Here is a 22005-nt window from a genome sequence, read left to right on the forward strand (position 1 = left end):
AAAAACCAAATTATTTTGTGAAATTATAAATGGATATTTAAAGTTATAAGTTTGTTATATAAATTTAATATTATCTTTAGTTTTAACTATTATAAGTTTTTCACAAATTTGTATATTAATTTTCAAGTTTTTTAGATTAAATTATTTATTTAATATCATTAAGTAAACTATCTCTAATTAATTTTCTAGAATTTTAAGTTCCTTTCGATTAATTTAAATCTATATCTATATCTATCTTTTATACAATATTGATATTTTTTATTTTTTATAATATTGATATTTCTCGAGATATTACAATGCAAAATATCTTATTTCAAATTACTTTTCTTTATATAGTTGCGACCATGAAAAGAAGTCTGCAATGGGTAAGTTTTGACATAAATCATATTGCAACGCGGATTGGAATTTATTTTCAGAGCATCTTTATCTTGTAAAGTTTTATATTACAGACTTTATTCTATGAATGTATCTGACACAAAATATAATGTATTGATTGATATGCTGTCATTATGGCATTAATGTTATAAACGCCATTTGTTCGCATTAGAAAGCGATTGCAAACGCGAGTTTAGTGTCGAAGCGAATTAATCGTCTATATTATTATATACATGCACAATACCTCGTCCTGATCGACATCACTCACAATGACACTGACGCAGTATTCTGTTCAAAATGCACGTCCCGGCAGATTTTCCGGTTGTTATTTTCTCCATTCTGAAAAAGAATGACGACAGCTCCGTAAGAGAAAAACAAAAATTTGTGTATATTTTTTGCAACGTTTTATATCTGATCGCGTAGAAAAAAGCGTGAAAATTCAACGTCACCACGGATTTTCCGCAAATGCGTTTTGCGACTTGCACGTGGCAAGAATTGCGGTGAAGTTGCGGTGGATTTGCTGAATACAAAAACTATATATATATATATATGTATTGCGTTTATTAAATAAAGAGAATAATAGTTTCTTAAGATCGAAAAATATAATAATTTTTCAGTCAGAAGAATTATTAAGAAAGAAGAGAAAGAAGGAAAAGAAAACAAGATATGTGCTTTTATATAAATATAATATAACATATAAAAATTGGTTTTTAATTTTTTGTACATATTTTGCATTTTTTTAGCAATAGCTCAAATATCTATTAACTGCATATACGGAGTGATTTTTACAAAATAGCTTTATTTATATCATTTATTATAAATTTTCATGACAAGTTTTCATCGTAATGAACTATCCATTTAATAATGACTTTTCTTTCACTAAATTTTGCATATTTTTGAAACGATAAATAAATGTGCAGTATAAACAATAATTTACATAAAATAATGCAAATTTGTAAAAAATTTAAAATATGTTAAATTTAAAAAACTTTAGAAGTTAGAAAAAGAACCGCAGCAATATTTTTAAAATAAAAAGATAATTGATAAATGAGATTTATAAAAATGTCAAATATTCCATATCTAATTAAATATTTTCTACATATTAAATATTTTCTACATATCAATACTTCTAGAATAAAATAATTATCAAATTATAATTGTAAGAAAAATGCAATATATCTAATAAAGAACAATAAAAGTTCAAAATTGCATCCTCTCAACAACAATCTTAAAGAAACTTAAAAAACTGAAAAATTTTATTATTCTCTCTAAATAATAAATATTTTCATACGTTTATTTCAAATGCTAAATTAGATTTTCAATATTTATCCAAGAATTCGGCTGTCATCGATTTCATTAATTAATTTCATCTCGTAAATAATAGCACAAGTACAAGCGGAAAATTTACGGTTAGAGTAAAATGTTTATCATAGACATGAAAATAAACTTGCATTTCGATCAGTTTCGCATCCTCTTTAATACTCTGGCGCAATATTACATTTCTCACAATTCTCGCATCCTCAAAACGACATGCTTGAAAGTTCGCGACAGTTCTCTCTCTATCTCTCTCTTCTCTCTCAAGTTACGTCCAATCGTTTCGCTCGTGAAAATAACGTCGGGAAGTCGTGTTTCTAATTCTGACATGTAATCCGTAGAGTAGCGTAGTGGAGCTTACTAGTTGTTTGCGAGCCAAGTATGAACACGTCTAGTAATAGATCATGTAATCTAGTAATAGATCATCCTCAACAATGCATCATGTTATACTCTACATGGCGATAATGCCAATAATGTTGAATGAAATATAAAATAACTACATATGATCCCTCTCTCTCATTTTCTATAATAAATTTTATAATTTTCAAATGATAAAATAAATTGCTAACATAGAAAATATAAGTGAATCTAATTAATATTATCAAATTCTAAATAATACTAATAAGATTCTATATAAATAAGATTCTATATAAATCTTTATATGAAAAAATAAAATTCTACAAATAATTTTATAAATCTATATCACAATTCTAAATAATAAATTTCTGTATAATACATGTCAAAATTTTCTAAATAATTTTTGAATTAATAAAATAAAATCGTAAGTAATATTAAATAATAAAATAAAATTCTATGAATGAATAAGTATTATGAGTATATTACAGAGACTTTTTGTTCTTTTTTCTTTATGTCTAAATTTAAACATTTAACAAAGTTCTTTTTTTAATGAAAGTAATTCTATAAAAATTCAACGATTTATAAAAATGACTATTTTTTAAAATAAAATGCCGTTATGAAAAGTCTATATATAAGTTCTTAACGTAATTTATTTTAATTGCTCCGACAGAATGTAAATGTATCATAACAGAAAATTGCAATAATTGTCGAGAAAATCCTACGCAAAGATATTTTAAATGTCACTCGTTTTTAAAATACTTCTATACTATATTCGTAGTAAAAAATTTCAAAGATTTTTTCAAAAATGAATAAACACACATAGATACTTAAATACCAACATTTTATAAATGCATTGCGATATTAAAAGAGAAAAAGAGAGATATTTGAAAACAACGCGATGCCGTGGAATTTTCGTTATTCAACAACTCTTTCGCTTATCCTCTCTCGCGCGTTTATCGATACTTTGCGTTCGTTTGTAAAAGCACAACTAAAAATTGGCATCGCTTGCAAAATTCATAAAATATCTAACAAAAATATTTTACACCTGTGGCCGGTCCCAATTGATACTTCATGTTTCATCTTGTTGAAAAAAGCACTGTTTTACGAATAAGATATGAAAACATAAGATATATATCAAACTGTCTAAGCAAAATTATTAAAACAAGTAATAAATAATATGTGAAAATAATTTACTATTTTTTACTATTTTTTGCTTTTAAAAATAATTTGTTGTTTCAATTAAAAAGTCACGAAAGACTAAATAGTTTAAATTAGCCACTATAAAAGTAGTATATATGGCAGATTTATATAATAAGTTAAATGTAAATTTTTTAAACTTATTTCGCGAGCAAAAAATTTAAGATCTTAAATATTTATGATATTTTAAAAGCAACTAATTCAAAGAACATTCTGATGTTACAATTATGTGGGCAACTAATTTCTTTAATGTACTTTACTCTCTTAAATGTCGTATTTTGTTCTTGGTATTATCTTAAAAGTTTGAGTAAAAAAGACATTGTTGGAAGTGAAAAGTAGCAAAAAAATGGAAAATAATTTTAATATTTTTAATTATATTTATAATAATATTTCAATATTTTTAATTATTATTAATTTTTTGCTTTAACTTATGTATACGCTACTTTTATAGTGGCTTGATAGCTTAATCTTTAAATATATTTTATAATACTTTAATAGATGGACCAAAAGATTACTTGAAAGCAAATAGGAAAAAGCAAATTGAAAAAATAGCAAAAGATTAAAAAAAATTAGCAAATTATTTTCATATATAATTTATGTTCTAAAAATGTGACTTATGTTAAATTACTTAATATATCTGAAAATATATCCATTACTTTATATAAAATCTTCTATAGGAAACTATATATTGCGAAGTACAGCTGCCAGATTGCAAGTAATCTGATTGTACCAGATTGCAATTAATTTATATGTAATGCGTACACGCGTTACGAATATGAATCACAATAGACATAGTTTCGCACCGCAAATCGAGATGATTTCGTAACTCTATCACGATTTACAGAACTCGCTGTACAAATTACGTTTTGATTAGAATATTGCGCATTGCATGTTTATTGCCAGATGTACGTGCGTTAAAATTAGAAACCATTAGTAAACTCATTTTAATTTCAAGAAAATATTTTTTTTAATTTTAGAATATTAAACAATCGTTCATTCAATTTATTGACAGTTTATTATTATTATTATTATTATTATTTCTTATATGTGGAGAGATTTGAGATTTAAAGAAAGATTGTATTTTATGTATATATTATGTTGAAAGATTTTATTATTTTTTAAAAATTTAAATTAATAAAATTTTACTAAAATATAAATTAAAATTGTGTATGTATATATACCTGTGTCTTTTATATATGCGTGTGTTTTATGTTTTAGAATTTTAATCTGAAATTTTTTTAGAGATTTAAAATGAGATACAATACAACGTTAAAAATTAGAAATTCGATCAAACTTTATTTCGTTTCGCCACTTTTAACATTCAACTTCGAGTATCCTCGCCACCAACCCCATTAAAAGTTCGTTGAGAAGAAGTTCCACGCGAGAGGAAGTGTCGGCGATAGTTTTTAAAGCCCTCAGAAGTTGAAGACTCCGGAATTACTAATTCTCATTAAGGATCGTAATTGCGACGCAAAGAATTCGCAGTCATTAAACCACTATCGCGGAATTATTTTCGGAAGATTAATCGGTTTAATATATAGAAATAAGTTTTCTCGGAAAGCAAAATACTTCGTTTCAACCCTCTGTGACCGCAATATAAGAATCGCCATCCTCTCATCCCTCCCATTCTCTCTCAGCTTGCTGCTTGGAATTTTATTCATCTTTCTCTCTCTTTCTTTTCATCTTTCTGCTTTTCCACTTCGGTTTCGTCTCGCTCTCGCAACGCATTCACCAGATATTGAGCGAACGAGTCGCGGGCTGCTACCCCGGACGGGAGGGTGTTCCTGTCGGGGCTGGCTGGCTGGTTGGTAGCCTGCTGCAGTCGCGTTCACTGACCTACCTCAGCCCGCTGCTGGGTCGAGAGATCGAGTCTGTCCTTTTCGCAATGTTGTGTTACTCTCCGATTCAACTTCATCTCTTGTTGGTTTATTTGTGGGATTGAATTCAAAATAAATAAAAATAAACTATCTATGTATTTCATCAAGATTCAATACTAAATCATCCAGCGTTTGTGTTCTTAACAAACCTCTTGTCTATAATCTTTAATTTATCAAAAGAGCTTTGATAATTCTATTTCTGGTTCAAGAGAAAATTATAATAATTATACATTTTTCCATTCATTCTATCTTTCGAAAACAATAAAACTATCATAAGATATAAAATGAAAAAAATAGTAAAATTATTGGATTTAAAATAAATTATATAAATTTTTTAAGCACTTTTTATAAAATAAATTTTATGAATACTGACATTACAGGTATACATTCTGTATAAACTTATGTCGACATTTTCGTCGAGGTAAAATCATCCCTAAATCTTGAATATAAAAAAGAAATATTTGCCAGTGGTTTGTTGGGACACCCTCATCGAAGAAGTGAGATAAAACTTGGGATCACTTTTTTATAGTCAGTAAAGCTTGAGAACTTTGGCACTAGTGCGTAGGAAGACATATTCCCACTGAAATTACATATGTTTCTTGTCAACAAAAAACCCTATGAATTTTTTGGCAGTCACCTAATTCATCAATATTTGCTTATAAAATGAAAAGAGATAAAACAATAGATAAACAAAAGCAATCCATTTATATGTGTCGTATATAAATCTTTACAAACTTATGATATTCTTATTTAATGCGAAACATTGCCGTCATTGAGACTAAAACGAAAACAGACCTTAGTGTTATATTCGACGTCAAAATATATTTTTGCAAAGATAAAAGAAATATATTGACTTCATAAATATATTTTTAATTTTCCTAATATCTAAATACAATAATATTTTCATATGCATGTATGTGTAAGAATTTTTAATTAATATTTAAATATCTAATATATTTTTCTAATCTTACTTGATCTGGATCACTTCTGCTTGATTTGAGATTAGACGTTCATCCTGGAGAAAATTGTCGTACAAGCTAATGCATGTCTATGTGGCTCTGCTCCGGATTACGATTTCTCGTTCCGTAAAATGAACAGCACTGGATCAGCTGCCGTTTTATACGATTCATCATTCCGGATATCTATGAGAAGGGCTCCGATCTTTTTCATTTTCTATTTTACGACTTTCGCAGAGCCATAATGTGTGTCTATCGATGATAAAAGCGTGGCGGTTAAATGAAAAGCTTATTGGCAGGCGAATCGATCGTGAAGTATCGACAGCTTAACGCAATTGTGTCTAGATGAACTTCAATTTTATAGAAGCAGTCTAGAATAACATGACGAAAATTGTCTTTTAGTCTTTCGAAGAGAATACTGCCAATTTTATATCAAATTATTAAAAAATCTATGTGTCATTTTTTTGCAAGATATTTTTCAATCATATTCTTATTATTTTATGGATTTAATTTATTATAAGAAAGTGAAATTACTTTATATGTTCTAAGAATTATTATTTTTGTTAAAAAGAGGTTTGAAAAAACTTCCTTTTCGGAAGTGAAATTAATTCTGCCCTTCATTTTATTTAAATTTATTAATTTTTATTTATTAATTCTGCCCTTTTCATTTTATTCAGATTTATCATTATTATTATTATTTATAAACTATAATTTATTAAAATTTTATTAAATTTTATCAAAAAAAAAAGATTTTTTTCATTTTCATTCTCTTTGGTATTCTGTTCTTTTTAAACTACATTAAGGAATAATTCAAGAACTGCCAAGAAGAATGCTATATCGTAAATGATTTATGGCTCTTTTTTCTGCTACTGGTATGTTACATCACGTTCAGAAGTTAGATAGAAGTTGATTTATGATTCTGATTATTATTTATTTGCTTTCATCTCTTTTTCTAGCCACGGATTTTATTCAATTTTGACACATTATTATGTAAAGTATATATGTATATGTATAAAAAATTTTCTTTAAATTTTATTGTATTTCTTTACACACAATTTTCGATCACGTTGTTGAATCACTTTTTATACATAAATTATATTATCAATGATGTCTATAATATTTTTATTTTTATTTTTTCGAAGAGATTTTCACCTAAAGATCGCCCAGTCGAATCAAATCGATATACAGAACGATGACCTGATTTGCGCCGTAGGCCGCTCAACACGCCTGTTCCCTCATGACCTAATTTTGCGAAAGGCCTTTCAGAGACGTCGACATTTAGCTAAGTACATATCATTCCCGCGTGCGCATGTGTGACGCGATCTGATGCGTGCCTGCACATATATGTGTACAGTCGCGTCGGGGATATTGTTGCACCATTAAAGCGGTTATATAGAAGGCAGACGTAGACTGATTTCCGAGGACGGTGCACTTCAGTTACGTTGCACGTTGCATGCCTATTAACCTCCCGAGCGATATCACGGGGTCGAATCTCGATGCGGATTCGATTGAGCACGCGTTAAACTTCGTTCCTCCTCGAAGAACATTATCGCCGTCTCACTATTAGAGTTACCATAAGTGATTGAATCGCACGTTATTGCAACAAATGAAAAAATTAAATAATTATATAATAATAGCAACAAATAAAATCTAATAATAACAAATATGTAATGATATATAGTTTGTAGTAATAAAGAGAGAGGAGAAAAAAGGTTCAACATAAATTTTATCAATTTTTTTAGGGATTTTTATATTTTTACATATATTTTTATATTGTGTATAAAATTATTTAGTTTTAATCCCCTAGAATTTTTTTTTAATTTTCAAATTTTCTAGAATTAAAATATTTAAAAAATTTTTTAAAAATGTGTAAAATTTAAAAGTTCAAACAAAATTCCTAGAATTTTAGAAAAAAACTTGAATTTTCATATAGTTATTAAAAATCAAATATCTCTATTAATTTTCTATATTCGTATTTTTATCTTGAAATATTAAACATAAATTCTTTTCGCTTGTTTTATTTAAAAAAATTATATATATATATATATATATATATATATATATATATATATATATAAAACATCTAAACTTTTTAAATATATATATATATATATATATATATATAATAAAATATTATTTCTAAATTATTAAAATTAAAAAAAACTTGGATTTTATACAGTTATCAAAAATCAGGAATTTCTAAAAGCATATATAAATACCAATACCATTATGTTAGGTTCTTTTCTCATAGACGTCTTTTCTAGAGCACAATAGTGTCTGACTGCTACGAGAGAGGAAATAATGTCTCGTCGAAACATTCCATTGAGATCTATATCGCGTGTTTTGTGTCTCTGTGACGGCAATTCGATATGCAACATCTGTATCAATCTCATCTTCTTGCGAATCACGTTCTCAATAATAAACGCGACCGGAAAGAAGAAATGACTCGTTTCAGTTAGTTGCGGATGATGCGCAAAGTTACTTACAGCAAAAAAAATGAAATAGCATTATTAAGGATAAGGATTCTTTATTCTCAGAATATATATTTTCACAAGTCTTATAATCTAAATGAAATGTTTTAAAAAAATTTGCGCTTTATAATAATCACATTTTAATTATATATTGAATTAAATAAAATACAATTAAATACAATAAAATACAATATAATTCTTGTATTATGTGTTTGTGTATACGATTCTGATGTATCATTAAAAAATTATGTATATTGCAATAAAAAGATTTAAAAAATTTTAATTTATCAAAAATAAAACGTATTTATATTTTTAGAAAATTATTATGTTAAAAAAATTATTTTGTCTCCTCTATATATTATTAAATTTATTAAAAATAAAATGTGTTGATTTTTTTATTATATATAAATATAATATATTTTATTATTTATCAATATTAAATTGAGTGTACTTCATCTGCAATAATTACGTGTTATCGTATTCAGTATTTGATTTTCATATTCATTAAGATTTAATCTGAATACGATAAAGTGCCAAATTCACGGTGCTATTGCGCAATAAACTATACAATGAAAAAATTGATAATAATAACAACAGCTATTTGTGTTCAATATATGATAACTCTAAATTATCGAATTCCATTCGATTAACTTTGAAACAACTTTCACTTTGCAACAAATATTTATCAAATTTGTTGAATTTTTATTATAATATTATACATAAATTTTATTCATCTTATGTATATTTCACATATAATTTTAATATAAATTTGATATATTGATTATATATTGATAAAAATTTTTTGAAAAATGTTTTATAAATATTTTATACATAAATACTTTGTCTTTTTTAAATGTATTTTTTTTATATAATAGGGGATCAAACTTAGCACTTAAATAGTACTTAATTTTGGCATACATTTTATTTTAATGTAATGCAGTAGGGACTAGCTTAAAAGTAGGTAATTAATACTAAAATGAATAAAAACAATAAAAACAATTAATAAACATTTAAAAAATTTGCCTAAAAAAATTTTATTTTCATTATAAATTTATTGTGGACATTTTTTTGTCGAGAAAAAAATACATTTTAAAAAGTCTAAGAAAAGTAATTGTCAATTTTAAAATACTATGTTTTATACGCTTTTTAAATAGCTGATTCGCTTATGCGTCTGTCTGTCAGTTAGTAGAAATGGAATCCATGTAATTCCCGACAAGATTTGCCTATTGTAGGTAGAAATGGAGCAATGGACCATGAATTTCCGCGAGTTTCAACAAGAACATCTCTTTGCTGCAGGCGAAATTTCGCCTGATAATTTCCACGATGGAATTCTGTCGTTGTAATTACATAAGTTTACCATTACACAATTATATCGTGTACGGAATGTCCGTGTGGAAAAATGCGACGGCTATTATATATTTAACGAGTATTTTTGTATCAAGATAAATAATTAGAGTAATTGATTTCACGATCCATTATTTTGACTGCAGTTTAATGAGTATAATTACTCACTCTTTACCATATTATTTGTAAATTGGAATCATATATCGCACTACGTATTACATCGCTATAGAATGTAGAAAATTAGTATTATATTTGGAATAGAACTTTTTTAACATATTTTCATATAACAATTTTATATTTTCTAAAAATGCTAAAATGACAGTTATTATTTTTAAAAAGTGTTACTGCCATATTTTCATAGTTGCAATTTATAAATTTGAAATGTAGAAATATTATAATTTAAAAACATTAAAAAATAATTGAAAAAACATTGCTTGAATGCTATGTGTACTGGGCAACAATTTCAATTATAGTTAATAATTATGATTTAATTGCAACAGAAAATAATATATCTAATTAAGTACATATCGACATAAATTGCAATATATACAAATAAAAACAAGATAAATAATAATATTTTTCAATATTTTATATTTTAACGTTCATAAAAAAGACAATAATTGTTCGCACAAAAAGCTTCTTTTTTACGAAAATTCTTGTTGAAAAAATTGTACTATTGCATCATTGTCTAGCATTATCCTCGCTTGTCGTTATCCATTCCCTTTAAAAAGCTAGGAAAGAGAATTGGGCCACAAAAGCGTTAAAGATATTTCCCTGGAGATACCAAGTAACGAGCACCGTATTAAGACGCAGCTTTAGACTGCAAGATTACGCGATGCGAAATAGGGTCGCGATTGTCTTGCATTCCCGGTTGTCCCGCGCGTGCGTGTCCATATACAGGGTAATCCGAAGCGAGAAAACGCGAGTACTTTATTTAGATAAATCTTGGAATCAACTTTAAGATATATTTTCCATTGAGAGAAATCACCCGGTCTTGTTGATTATTCTTTATATTTGAAACTATCTTTATACTATCTCTTTATCTCTCTCCACTAAGCCTAATAAATAACAAAATACAAAGTAATAAAAATAGGTAAAAATGGATAAATAATTTTATAAAATTAATGAACTTGAATAAGTGTATATTACAGAAGAAAATTCAAATTTTTTGCTGTATTAAAAATTATTAAAATTATAAAATAAACGTGTTATAAAAATAAAAAATAAAATAATTTTCTAATACATAAATATATCTTATATAGAGTTATAAAAATCATCATAATAAAAATATCGATCAAATTCGAATGATGCATATCTTTGGTTATCCACTTTTTATGCTTAATTTTAATATAATGTACTTCGCTAAAGATCGGCTTTAGAATACATTGATAATGTATTTTCTCGCACTTGCATTCTCTTACTAAGATCACCCTGTATGCATGGGTGCTTCTTATATCTTGATAGACGAGTGCATTGATTGCACGAAAGCGCTGAGCATCGATCAACCAACCTAAATCTGCCTCAATGCGCCCGAACACGCAAACCCTTCAGCCTTCTATCCGGACGGACACTCTTCCTTCTATTCCCGTATTATCTAAACAACAACTCTCCTCTCCTCCACCCTCTGGTGGAATATAGCTCTGCCTGAGCAAATTCGCTCTGTCTGCGGTTTTCGAGGTCCCGTTGCATATCCGCAAGGGTGCTTAGAAATTTGGGATTTCCGCACAAACTAACGAAACTTTTAAGTCGCTATTGTCTAGCACTCAAGAGTTCGCAAATTGACAAATGATTATATTCAGAAATATCAATTATAATAAAAATTAAATTAAACATAAGCATAAAAAATATACGTAAAAAATGTAAAGAAAATAAATAAATGTCCAAACCATTTAAATTATGTATTTTATAATAATTTTTTTTTAATGACATATCTATATTTTTAATTATAAATTTCAATAAATATTTATATATATCGTTTTTCATTTTATACCTTTTCAATTTAAATGAAAAAAAAAGAGAAAGAACTTTTTGCTACGTTTTATGGCTTCTTCCTCTGCATAAAAATTATTCTCCATTCCTGAGGAAAGCTTTTTCACGTCGAAGTAAACTTTCTAGCACAATACCAACCGAGAAGATTAAATGGTGAGTGCGTGTTAATAGTTCGGAAAAATTTCCGTATATGATGATGTTCACGTCGCGCCGTAGTGCGATTATCGCAGTTGCGAGCTACGATAACAACGCTCGATGGCACGTTGTGCAAAGTAATTATATCAGAAATTAGGTAGGCCAGCTTTTAATGGCTTCCACGGGAAAATTCTCGGGAGAAACTCGGGGAAAAAATCGCGATGGTATGAGAAAGTAGTTTCTCATTAAATCTCGCTGTTGAACTCGACAATTAACTTTCAACGATATGAATTTTTATCATCAATCAATATTTATATACTTAATTATATTTTTAAATTTATTATAATCAATTCCTTTAACGTGCGCGTCGCAATAGATTAAAAAAATTAAAACAAAACTTTATAGAACAAAGTGCAAAAATGTTGTGGTTATTTTACATTTTTTCCATCTACTCCGACTTAAACTAAATTGTATTAAATTATTACTAAAATTGTATTAAAATACTGCTAAAATTGAATTATTTTGAAACGTAATCTGATTGACGTATTTCAGATTTTTTCTAACTTTAAATTGTTTTGTTAAGCTAAAAGTCAATAAGAAGAGAAGAAAATATAAAAAGACAAATTATAAAAAATTAATTATAAAAATTAATAACTTAATTTTAATTTCAAATAATCAATAACTAATTTAACTTCGCCAAAATGAATGCGTTCAGTCTCGTGATTAATTAAGGATTGAAGGCTATATGCGCAATTGCCTCATTAATATGTCATTAGACTTCTATAGAAGGACATCGAGTATTACGTTATGAGAACCATTATAATATTATTGTTGTTATAGTGGTCTTTATGTCGGTAGATTCAGCTTATTTTACAGCGGTAATTATGTGTAAACAACATTACTCTCGTTAGAATTGTATTAAAATTTACCAATTCAACATGCACAAACGTACACGAAAACGTAATGTGTTAATACTCGGGCTTCATACTTTGCCGATAAATCTACATTACATGGCACGAATATTTAATATGATTACAAATGCAATAATTGTTGCACAAAAGACTGTGAGATTTCTGTTGTCCATTCGAAAATCTCGTATAATTGCTCTGTCCTGTTTTCTATATGGAATAAATTAAGATCTATTGAGAGAATTCTGTTTGTTTAATGAAAATAGAATACTAATTTGAATTGTCTTTATCCAAACCAGCATTGGAAAATAAATTGATTATTTTTCTGTTTTAGGTACTTCGATACGACAGCAAACAAGAAGTTGGCGGGCCGAACACAAAGCTGCAAGAACACTCGGTATAATTATGGGGGCGTTTCTTCTCTGTTGGCTGCCGTTCTTTATCTGGTGAGCGTCAATTATGAAATAACTCAATGAGCTAATTTTCTAAGTTTTCTTCAAATCTTATGGAGGAAAAATTCATTGATAAATTTTTAAATAATTATTTCATTACAATTTTATTTTATCTCAAATTGTCAAAAAAATTCTCGACAAAAAATCAACAAGAAAAGACTAAAAATTAAACATTAAATAAAGATATAGATCTTTAATTTTGATTTTTATTTCATTTTAGATTATCAACTTAAAGACAAAATTGTAATTATTGATCAAGACATTCTTAAAATTAAAAACTCGAATTGTGTGTAAATATATTAAATTCATTTAATACATCAAAATTTTGAGTACACAATAAATGATATATATATATATATATATATATATATATATATATATATCTTTCATATCATTAAGTGGGAGATATTTGAAGTTTTTAAACGTCAATAAACTTCTCTTTAAAAGAAATACACAGCAAAATGCAAAACCTCATTGAGAGAAATACTTTTAGTGGAAGTCTACTTGGGATTTTGCTTTGAAATATTCTTGATGCGGAGTTCATGTATCGAGTCGTTGTCAAGAACGAGAGCTTTACTGATGCCGAATGTCTAAGGTTAACAAACAGAGGTAGAAAGAGAAGGACAGTCTTGTCTGTCCCATGTTTTATTAATGCAAGCTCAGAAAGTGCATCTCTATGGAGTTTGCCCAGGGCTTACCCTACTCTCTCCGCAAGCTTGCTCGCAGTTTGACTATTTGCTAAGCGCCGCGATCCTAGCGGAATATGAAGATCTCTCTTAGAAAAAGACTCAAGAGACAGGAAAAACCTTTCTTCGGGAAGAAAGTTTAAAATAGAAAGAAAGAGAGAATGTAAAACCTAAAAGAAAGACCAAGGATTTAGACCAGGATTTAGACCAGCTAACAATCGATGAATTTTCAAAAAATTTGCTAATAATGTGATCAAGTAATTATTAAACGAGAGAAATTTTGGAATACAAAAATTTCTGAAATTTTAAAAAATAAAAATATTAAGATACTTTAATTTTAAACAAAGAGAATTAAAATAATTTTGTTTTAAATATCTCTGTAAAAATCATTTATATTAAGATCAAATTTATATATCAAGATTTTTTTTATAAAATTACATATTATTAAATATATATTATATATACATATTAAATATATATTATTAAATGTATATTAAATACATATTACATATTATTAAAAATTATATAAAATTGTACTAGTAGAAATATTTTTTTATTTTGTTAAGTAGGGCTAATAAAAAATCAGTGTAACAAAATTAGAATTAACTATGTCTTTAAAATTATTAAAATACCATATTATTTTATTTATACGCTCAAATCTCGCATGATTTTCATAAAATGTAACATTGCAGCATAACGATAAAACATTTTATTGAATACCGAATGACTGATAGATAAATATGCGCGCTTTTTCGCCTGAAAATGTTGCTCTCTATGAAAATCGAGCAAAGAGATGTAGATATATGAATGTGCAACAAGATATCTCCATTTTGCAACTCGGTTTTTATTCATGCAAATGCACAAAGCACATCACTCTATCACTCTACTGACCTAAAAGCTCGCATTAGTTTCGTAGTTCGACCATTTCCCAAATCGCGTTATTGACTTTTGGATGATCGACTCTCTTATCACATGAATAACTTTAAATTTCTGAAAAAATTGCGAATTTTAATGAGTTTCCTTAATATTTTCATCAAAATTTATAATTATCTTCATATTAGACTAAAAAATTATTTCACTTTATCAGATTTATCGAAATACATTTTTATTTTCATTTATTATATTTGTAAATGTAATTGTTTTGGTATAATTATTTCTAAGAAGATAATTATTTCTAAGAATAAGTACAAATAATTAAATTAAAAAAAAAGAAAGATAAGAATACAAACAAAAATTCTTAAAATTTAAAAAGAGCAACAAAAATTTAAAGACCTTATTTTAAAAAATAAAAAATTTTCTTCTTGCCGATTATTTTTATACAAATATATATGTATGTAAGTAAATCTATTTTCACAATAATTATTTTTATATTGTATCAAATTTTGTTTTCTTATATGAATAAGTAAGTATAAGAGAAGTAAGTATAAGAGAAAAGAAAAGAAAGTATAAAAGTATAAAAAGTATAAAAGAAAAGAAAAGAAAAAAAGAGAAATCTGCGAACATTTTTATATCTTATTTTTTTTTATTTAGAATAAGGAACTCGATACTGTTATCTATTTCTTCAAGACATGTAAGAATAAGAAAAATAATAATGGAAAAATACAAGAAAATGTTACTCTAGGATTAAATTCTAAGAATGCATACATATATATACTTGTAACAGCGATAAACTGCATTTTGTACAGTCCAATTTATTCGATTGATATCGGTGGCTTTGTAATTTTCGTCAAACGGAGATAGCCGTTACCACAAATCTATGTCGTTCTGGTTAATATTGTCCTATGTCGGTATCACGATCGATGCTTTGTGCATTAATAATGATATGTCTGTGGTCGAAAATACAGTCGCATTACGTTCTTAGCTTATTTCGATTTATATAGAATGTAATCAATCAAATCAATAGTGCAATTTTTTATTGTATATATGATGGATTTTTTGATAAATTTAAAATAAATTTTTCCTTAAAGAAAAGATCGTAGAAAATTCGCAATACAATATCATTGAATTCTTTGCACTACTTTAATTTCTCTTTTTTTCTCTTTCTCTTTCTCTCTCTCTCTCTCTCTCTAAATTTAATGTTTAAATTACTTAAAATTTTATTTAAAAATAGATATTAAGCTAATGAAAAAACGGATTTTTAGAATATATCTAACTTTAAAAATATTCAAATATGATAATATTTCGAAATCCTGAAGAAAAAAATAAAAATTATGAATGCTACGCAAAGAATTGAAAATATAAATCTTATTTTCACATTGATCGCGCGCATAGAGAAAGCAATATCGAAACATTAATTTAAAATCTCCGCATAATGCAACAGATGTATTTATATGCAAAATACTTGGTGCGCATGCTACAAGAAAATATGAAAGGCATACGTAAAAAATCTCATTTCTCCACCGCGTAATTTTGATCGAAAATAAATCCCATAAATATCTAATATCTAAATGTCATATTTATATTCGCACTTTTCAAGATACGCCACTAACACCGCATTGACAATGAGATATCCTTTTTGAAAATTATGGCGCACCCTATTCGACTGATCTCTTGACCTTTTTCCTGTAGATTTACCTCTTACTCTGCAAATCTCAATCTCGTTTATTAACGTTACCACAATGTTTCCAAAAACTTTTTCCTCCATGAAACGATCGTGATGTTTGATTTATTGCGTTATTTATGGTGTGTTGCATTTTTAGATTAAAGCAGGGAGCTTTATTTGCCGATTTGTTTGCTGTATACATGCTTTTATTACTTATATTTTTAAAAATAAATTCTCATTTTCTTTCGTTTATCTTATTGGTTTTTTATATACATTTTTATATACATTTTTATATACATTTATTAAAATTGACATACGCAGAAAGCTAAAGTAAATTTACTTCTCCTTTTTTTATTGTATATGTGATGGATTTTTTGATAAATTTAAAATAAATCTTTCCTTAAAGAAAAGATCGTAGAAAATTCGCAATACAATATTTTTAAAGTTATTGAATTCTTTGCACTATTTTAATTTCTCCCTTTTTCTCTTTCTTTCTCTCTCTCTAAATTATTTAATGTTTAAATTACTTGAAATTTTATTTAAAAATAAATATTAAGCTAATGAAAAAATGGATTTTTAGTACCTCGGATTTTAGTACCCCTATCTTTTTTAATATCTCGAATCATACAATTTTTCTAAAAATACATGCATTAAATTATATATCCTGGTTGTTTGATACAAAATATAATTAAAAATTTAATTTGAAAAAATATTGACTTAAGGCATATCGAATGCAATTCCTCTCCAGTCAGTTACATACGTCCAGTTACATACGTCTATTATTCAGAAATAGATTAAAAATGATTTGCAGAACTATAATAAGAACTATAATATAACTATCTGATTAAGCACTTCTCAAGCAAATGTAAAGAATAGTTTTTTTCCTGTCGTTCTTTCAGGTATCTGACGACATCGTTGTGTGGCGAGGCCTGCTACTGTCCGAACACGGTAGTATCGGTGCTTTTCTGGATAGGTTACTTCAACAGCGCCCTAAATCCGCTCATCTACGCGTACTTCAACCGCGACTTTCGCGACGCCTTCAAGGACACGTTGAAGAGTGCCCTGCCCTGTTGCGCCAATTGTTGTCAGACACCATCGCAATTTGTGTAGCGCGACAAAATTTGCAGAAATTCATTTCTGAAAGGCGAGTTTATCAATCCTCACAACCTACCTATCTCTCTTATTTTCTTTTTTCAACGAATTTCCAGTCAAAGCGAAATTGAACTACTTCGTTCCAGCGATTTTTGAACAATCGACATCGTTCGCAATTAACTCTTATTGCCCGGATCTATTGACTTCACACACCATTGGCTTTTCCGTTGTTCGTAACTTTGTGCAAGGCGCACATGTTACATTGATTGTTAATCGTCACGCGATGCACGCCTTGTAGCGAGTGTACTCTCTTTACGTTGTAACAATGTATTCCCGTTTTAAGTTTTAGCTATTCATAAATGTTTTCGCTACTTATGACTAATACATTAAAAATATGATTTTTTCTTAAATATGTATATATTAAATATATGTATATGTATATATGTATTTAAATATATGTATATATTTTACATCTCTTTTATATATGTAGATTTAAAAATTATTAAATTTTATTTTTTCGAGTTATTTAAATTTTATCACTCGTGCAGTTTTATCACGTATCTTTTTTAAACTTTCTGAGACAGTCCCTTCTGGAAGAATTTTGTCGAAATTTTGATAATTCATTTCGACAAAATATTAATTATATAAATACATATGTAATTGCGTAAAATTTGAGGCAAAAATTTGAATTAAAACTAAACAATTTAATCGTGGATTGCGATCTTCAAAGTGAGTTCCTATCAATTACAACCATGGTCGTCCTTCTTAGGGCGATGATCGGCGGCACGTAATTGCCTCCCATATAATCGTTGTCCCGAAATACATCCAGTAATGTAATCCCCACTATCATATCGCTGGCGGAAGCACACGACAAACGCTTTCGAGAGATTTGAGATCGAAATTAATGCTCCCGAAGAGCGGGGTCATTAAAACGGGTATTACCGAGTATAATAGACGCTATTACTGAGCGATTATCATCGATATGCTTCAATTTACGATTTGAAGACGGAATTTTTTTGGCATCAATAACAAGAAGAAATCTATTAAATATTATAAAACTAAGAAAATAGTAAGAATTTCTATAAAAAAATTATAACAATTATTAATTCGCTAATATTCGCAGAAAATTTTATTTGAAAAAAAAAAAAAAACAAATTCTCTGTCTATATCAATTAGATTGAGTTCTTAAATATTATATATTTTTCTCTTTCTTTATCTCTTTTTTGTAGATAAAAATTTATATAAGAGTGTAAATTATTTTAAAAAACCACTAAAATACAACGTTTTTAATCATTTTTTCTTTCAAACGTTTTAGTCATTTTTTCTTCCAATAAAATTCAAAATTTTGTTATAAATAAAATTTCAACAATTTTCATAAAAATAACGTGAATTTAATAATAAATAATTTTCTTTAAACATTGTAACATTAATTATTTAAATTAATAATTTATTAATAAAATTAATAATTTCAAATTTTTATATAATTGTAATTTACTAAAAATATATGATTTTAAAAAAATTCTATACATTCTTAAAATTTTTTAAATAAAATATATTGCCTATTCTAAAAAATATTTATTATAATTTGTTATTTTTTATTTGCATTATATCTTCACATATTCCTTATATATTATTAATATTTATAATACTTATTATATAAATTTATTATTATATATTAGTATTTATAATAAATGTACATGAAAGAGTGTGTAAATCATTTTTCTAACAAAAATTTATCTAATTTTCTGTGTGTTCGTAAAAATTAATAATACTGAAATCACATTATTTCTTATTATTGATCATAGGCAGAATGATTTCGCGCAAAAAAATGATGCCAGAAGTTACGGATAAACGCGTGCGAGGTATGCACGAGATTACAGGGGATTTATTAATCTATGCTTACTCTGTAAATACGTCGAGATGTTAATGTCGGCTAGCGCTAATTAGATGTAATTATTAGCGCACCGGCACGTGCAAGGCTGTAATATATGTAACGCGAGATACTTAACGCAGTAGCGTTAGTAACGAGACCGTCTGTGTGTGTGTAATATTATCGTAATCATGAAACAATAACGCCACGATGGATCAGCACGCAGACATTATAAAGAGTTCAGTGTGCGCGCCTGTATAAATGTACTATATAGCAATAAAATTGAGGAATAGATTGTAAATATGAAATAATAATATAAAGGCGTTTAGAAATGTGTATGCTTGTTTATTATGCGTGTGTGTGAGTGTGTTCGTTGTTTTTGTAAGTATAATAGATATAATGGATATATTACACTCACACATATTGGCCTCGAGTTTTGCGTGTCTTATGTGTTGCTTATATGTATACAGTAGAACTTGAGTCAAGAACAAAGCAACATAATTAAATGAGCATCTCATTGTGTTCGAATATATATCATTATTTCTTTAAATCATAAGAGAATCTCACATTTTTTACTTAAATTCTAAAATGGAAGTGATTTTATTATACATTATCAATGTCAATAAATATTATTAAATTTTCCAGAAGCATCGGGAGCTTATTATTTAAAGAAATAAAAATATATATTTTAGACTAATAAAGCGTCTATGTTTATTTGTGCCATCCAAAATATCTGTAAAGATATTCCGTATGCTGTTAACGTATTTTATTTACTCGTATGTTTTAAATTATTAAACAATATCGCTTATGATAATTGTATTTGGATAATCGAAAGTTTTAATACCTTATTAATTTTCGCTCTGGTTTTCTTCTTAATAATAAAGATAATAAAAATAATAAAAATGTGAAGAAAATGTTTCGAAAATTATAAAATTATATCAATATAAAGGCCAACTTGAAACAAGAATTTTAATTCAAGAATATAATTAAACCAAAGCATTATGATTTATATTTAGACTATTACTATTTATATTTAGATTATTACTATTACTATTACTGTTATTTTCAATGCATTTCTAAATAAGCTCATATTGGTCTTTAATTTAATATATTTTCATATTCTATTATTTTTCTTATATTTTATTACAAAGTATTATTTTTTACTCATAGATCTTTTACTCACAGTGTATTATTTCTTCAATATTTTTTAATAGGACACAACAAGTATTCCACAATTAACGAAATACGGAATATCTTTTCTACAATAATTTATTTAATCGACCATCTTCATTCGCTTCTGAATGATTATTCAATGAGAAAGAGAGACCGAATGGACGAATGAGGATGTGAATGAGGACAAGAAATTATGCTAACGCGTGCAGTTACGCGGACCGTCCGAGTAAAGACATTAATTAGCGTAATTCCCTGGCAGGCACGACTTTCTCGTGCAATTTCTGACAAATCATATTTCTTTTTCACATTCACTTAATCATCAAATGTCTCGTCTCTAATAAACAAGTTTGTCAAATTTGAAGGAAAATTCACTTCTAATTCATATGTTTTATAATTAACTCACTTAATTATTATATTGTGATAACAATTTTCCTAATTCAAATAATTAATTTCTATTATGCAAGGAACATAATTTATACACATCTAAAATCAGAGCGAATTTGAGGAAAATTTATTATTCTGACACAAGTGATCCTTTTTCAATACAACGCGTCGATACGAATTTTTCTATGTGTATGTATACATCGTGAGATTAATTATTGTCGTCGAGATGTTTAAACATTTTATATCGGGCTTCCGTTCAAGTAAGTTTCAGCTGATCGTAATGCATTTGAAAGAAAAAAAAATACGCCTGAAGGTCCATTCTCGCACATCCGAATTGCAGATCCCAAAATACATTAACGTTAAAAAAGATGTAAACTAAAATCATATATTTAAAAACCTAGCAAAATTAATACTTTTTAAAAATACAATAATATAAAACAATAATTAAAAAATATAATATCTGAAAGTATAAATACGACATTATCGTATCACTTGTGTAAAATTATTATTGAATTTATTAGTTTTCAAATATTTATATAAAAATTATAGAAAATTCAACATATATTTATGCAAAAAATATAAAATATATACATTTTTTTAATGCATTAAATAATTATTTGATCATCGTCAAATTAGAAATGCGAAAATGGATCTTAATAAATTACTTTTCTCGATGCGAAAAAAACCGATCGATGTTAGATGAAAAAACTCTCGAATTTCTCACGTCGAGACATTTCTAAAGGCTTTTCTATATCATTTCTCAGTGATATCAACTATTCGCGAACAAAGAGAAGAGACTTTTCGATCAGCGAAATAATCAATCGATATCGTTTGTTCGTGCAAAAGCAATGTTAATCTGACAATCTGTGTAGTGACGCTGAAA

The 22005-nt window shown here is 27.2% G+C and overlaps 1 protein-coding gene and 1 long non-coding RNA gene across 5 annotated transcripts in view; one reads left to right on the forward strand and one right to left on the reverse strand.

Moving 5' to 3' along the window:
- Nucleotides 1-18070, forward strand: part of LOC105255823 (octopamine receptor beta-3R) — a 64470-nt gene extending 46400 nt beyond the window's left edge. For 3 of the 4 annotated variants that reach the window (XM_011265333.3, XM_025406895.1, XM_011265334.2), the window contains exons 3-4: nt 13258-13369; nt 17503-18070. In XM_011265333.3, coding sequence (XP_011263635.1) covers nt 13258-13369; nt 17503-17713 — 323 coding nt within the window. In that variant the 3' untranslated portion in view covers nt 17714-18070. Of the gene's footprint in view, nt 1-13257; nt 13370-17502 lie in introns of those variants that run through there. The other variant, XR_003122521.1, reaches the window with a different exon arrangement.
- Nucleotides 372-22005, reverse strand: part of LOC105255822 — an 80156-nt gene continuing 58522 nt past the window's right edge. Inside the window, exon 4 of the long non-coding RNA XR_889553.3 lies at nt 372-714. This is a non-coding gene — a long non-coding RNA (uncharacterized LOC105255822). The remainder of the gene's footprint in view (nt 715-22005) is intronic.

The sequence above is a fragment of the Camponotus floridanus genome, unplaced genomic scaffold (assembly GCF_003227725.1).
Source record: "Camponotus floridanus strain SB8 unplaced genomic scaffold, Cflo_v7.5 scaffold16, whole genome shotgun sequence".
Classification (NCBI taxonomy): domain Eukaryota; kingdom Metazoa; phylum Arthropoda; class Insecta; order Hymenoptera; family Formicidae; genus Camponotus; species Camponotus floridanus.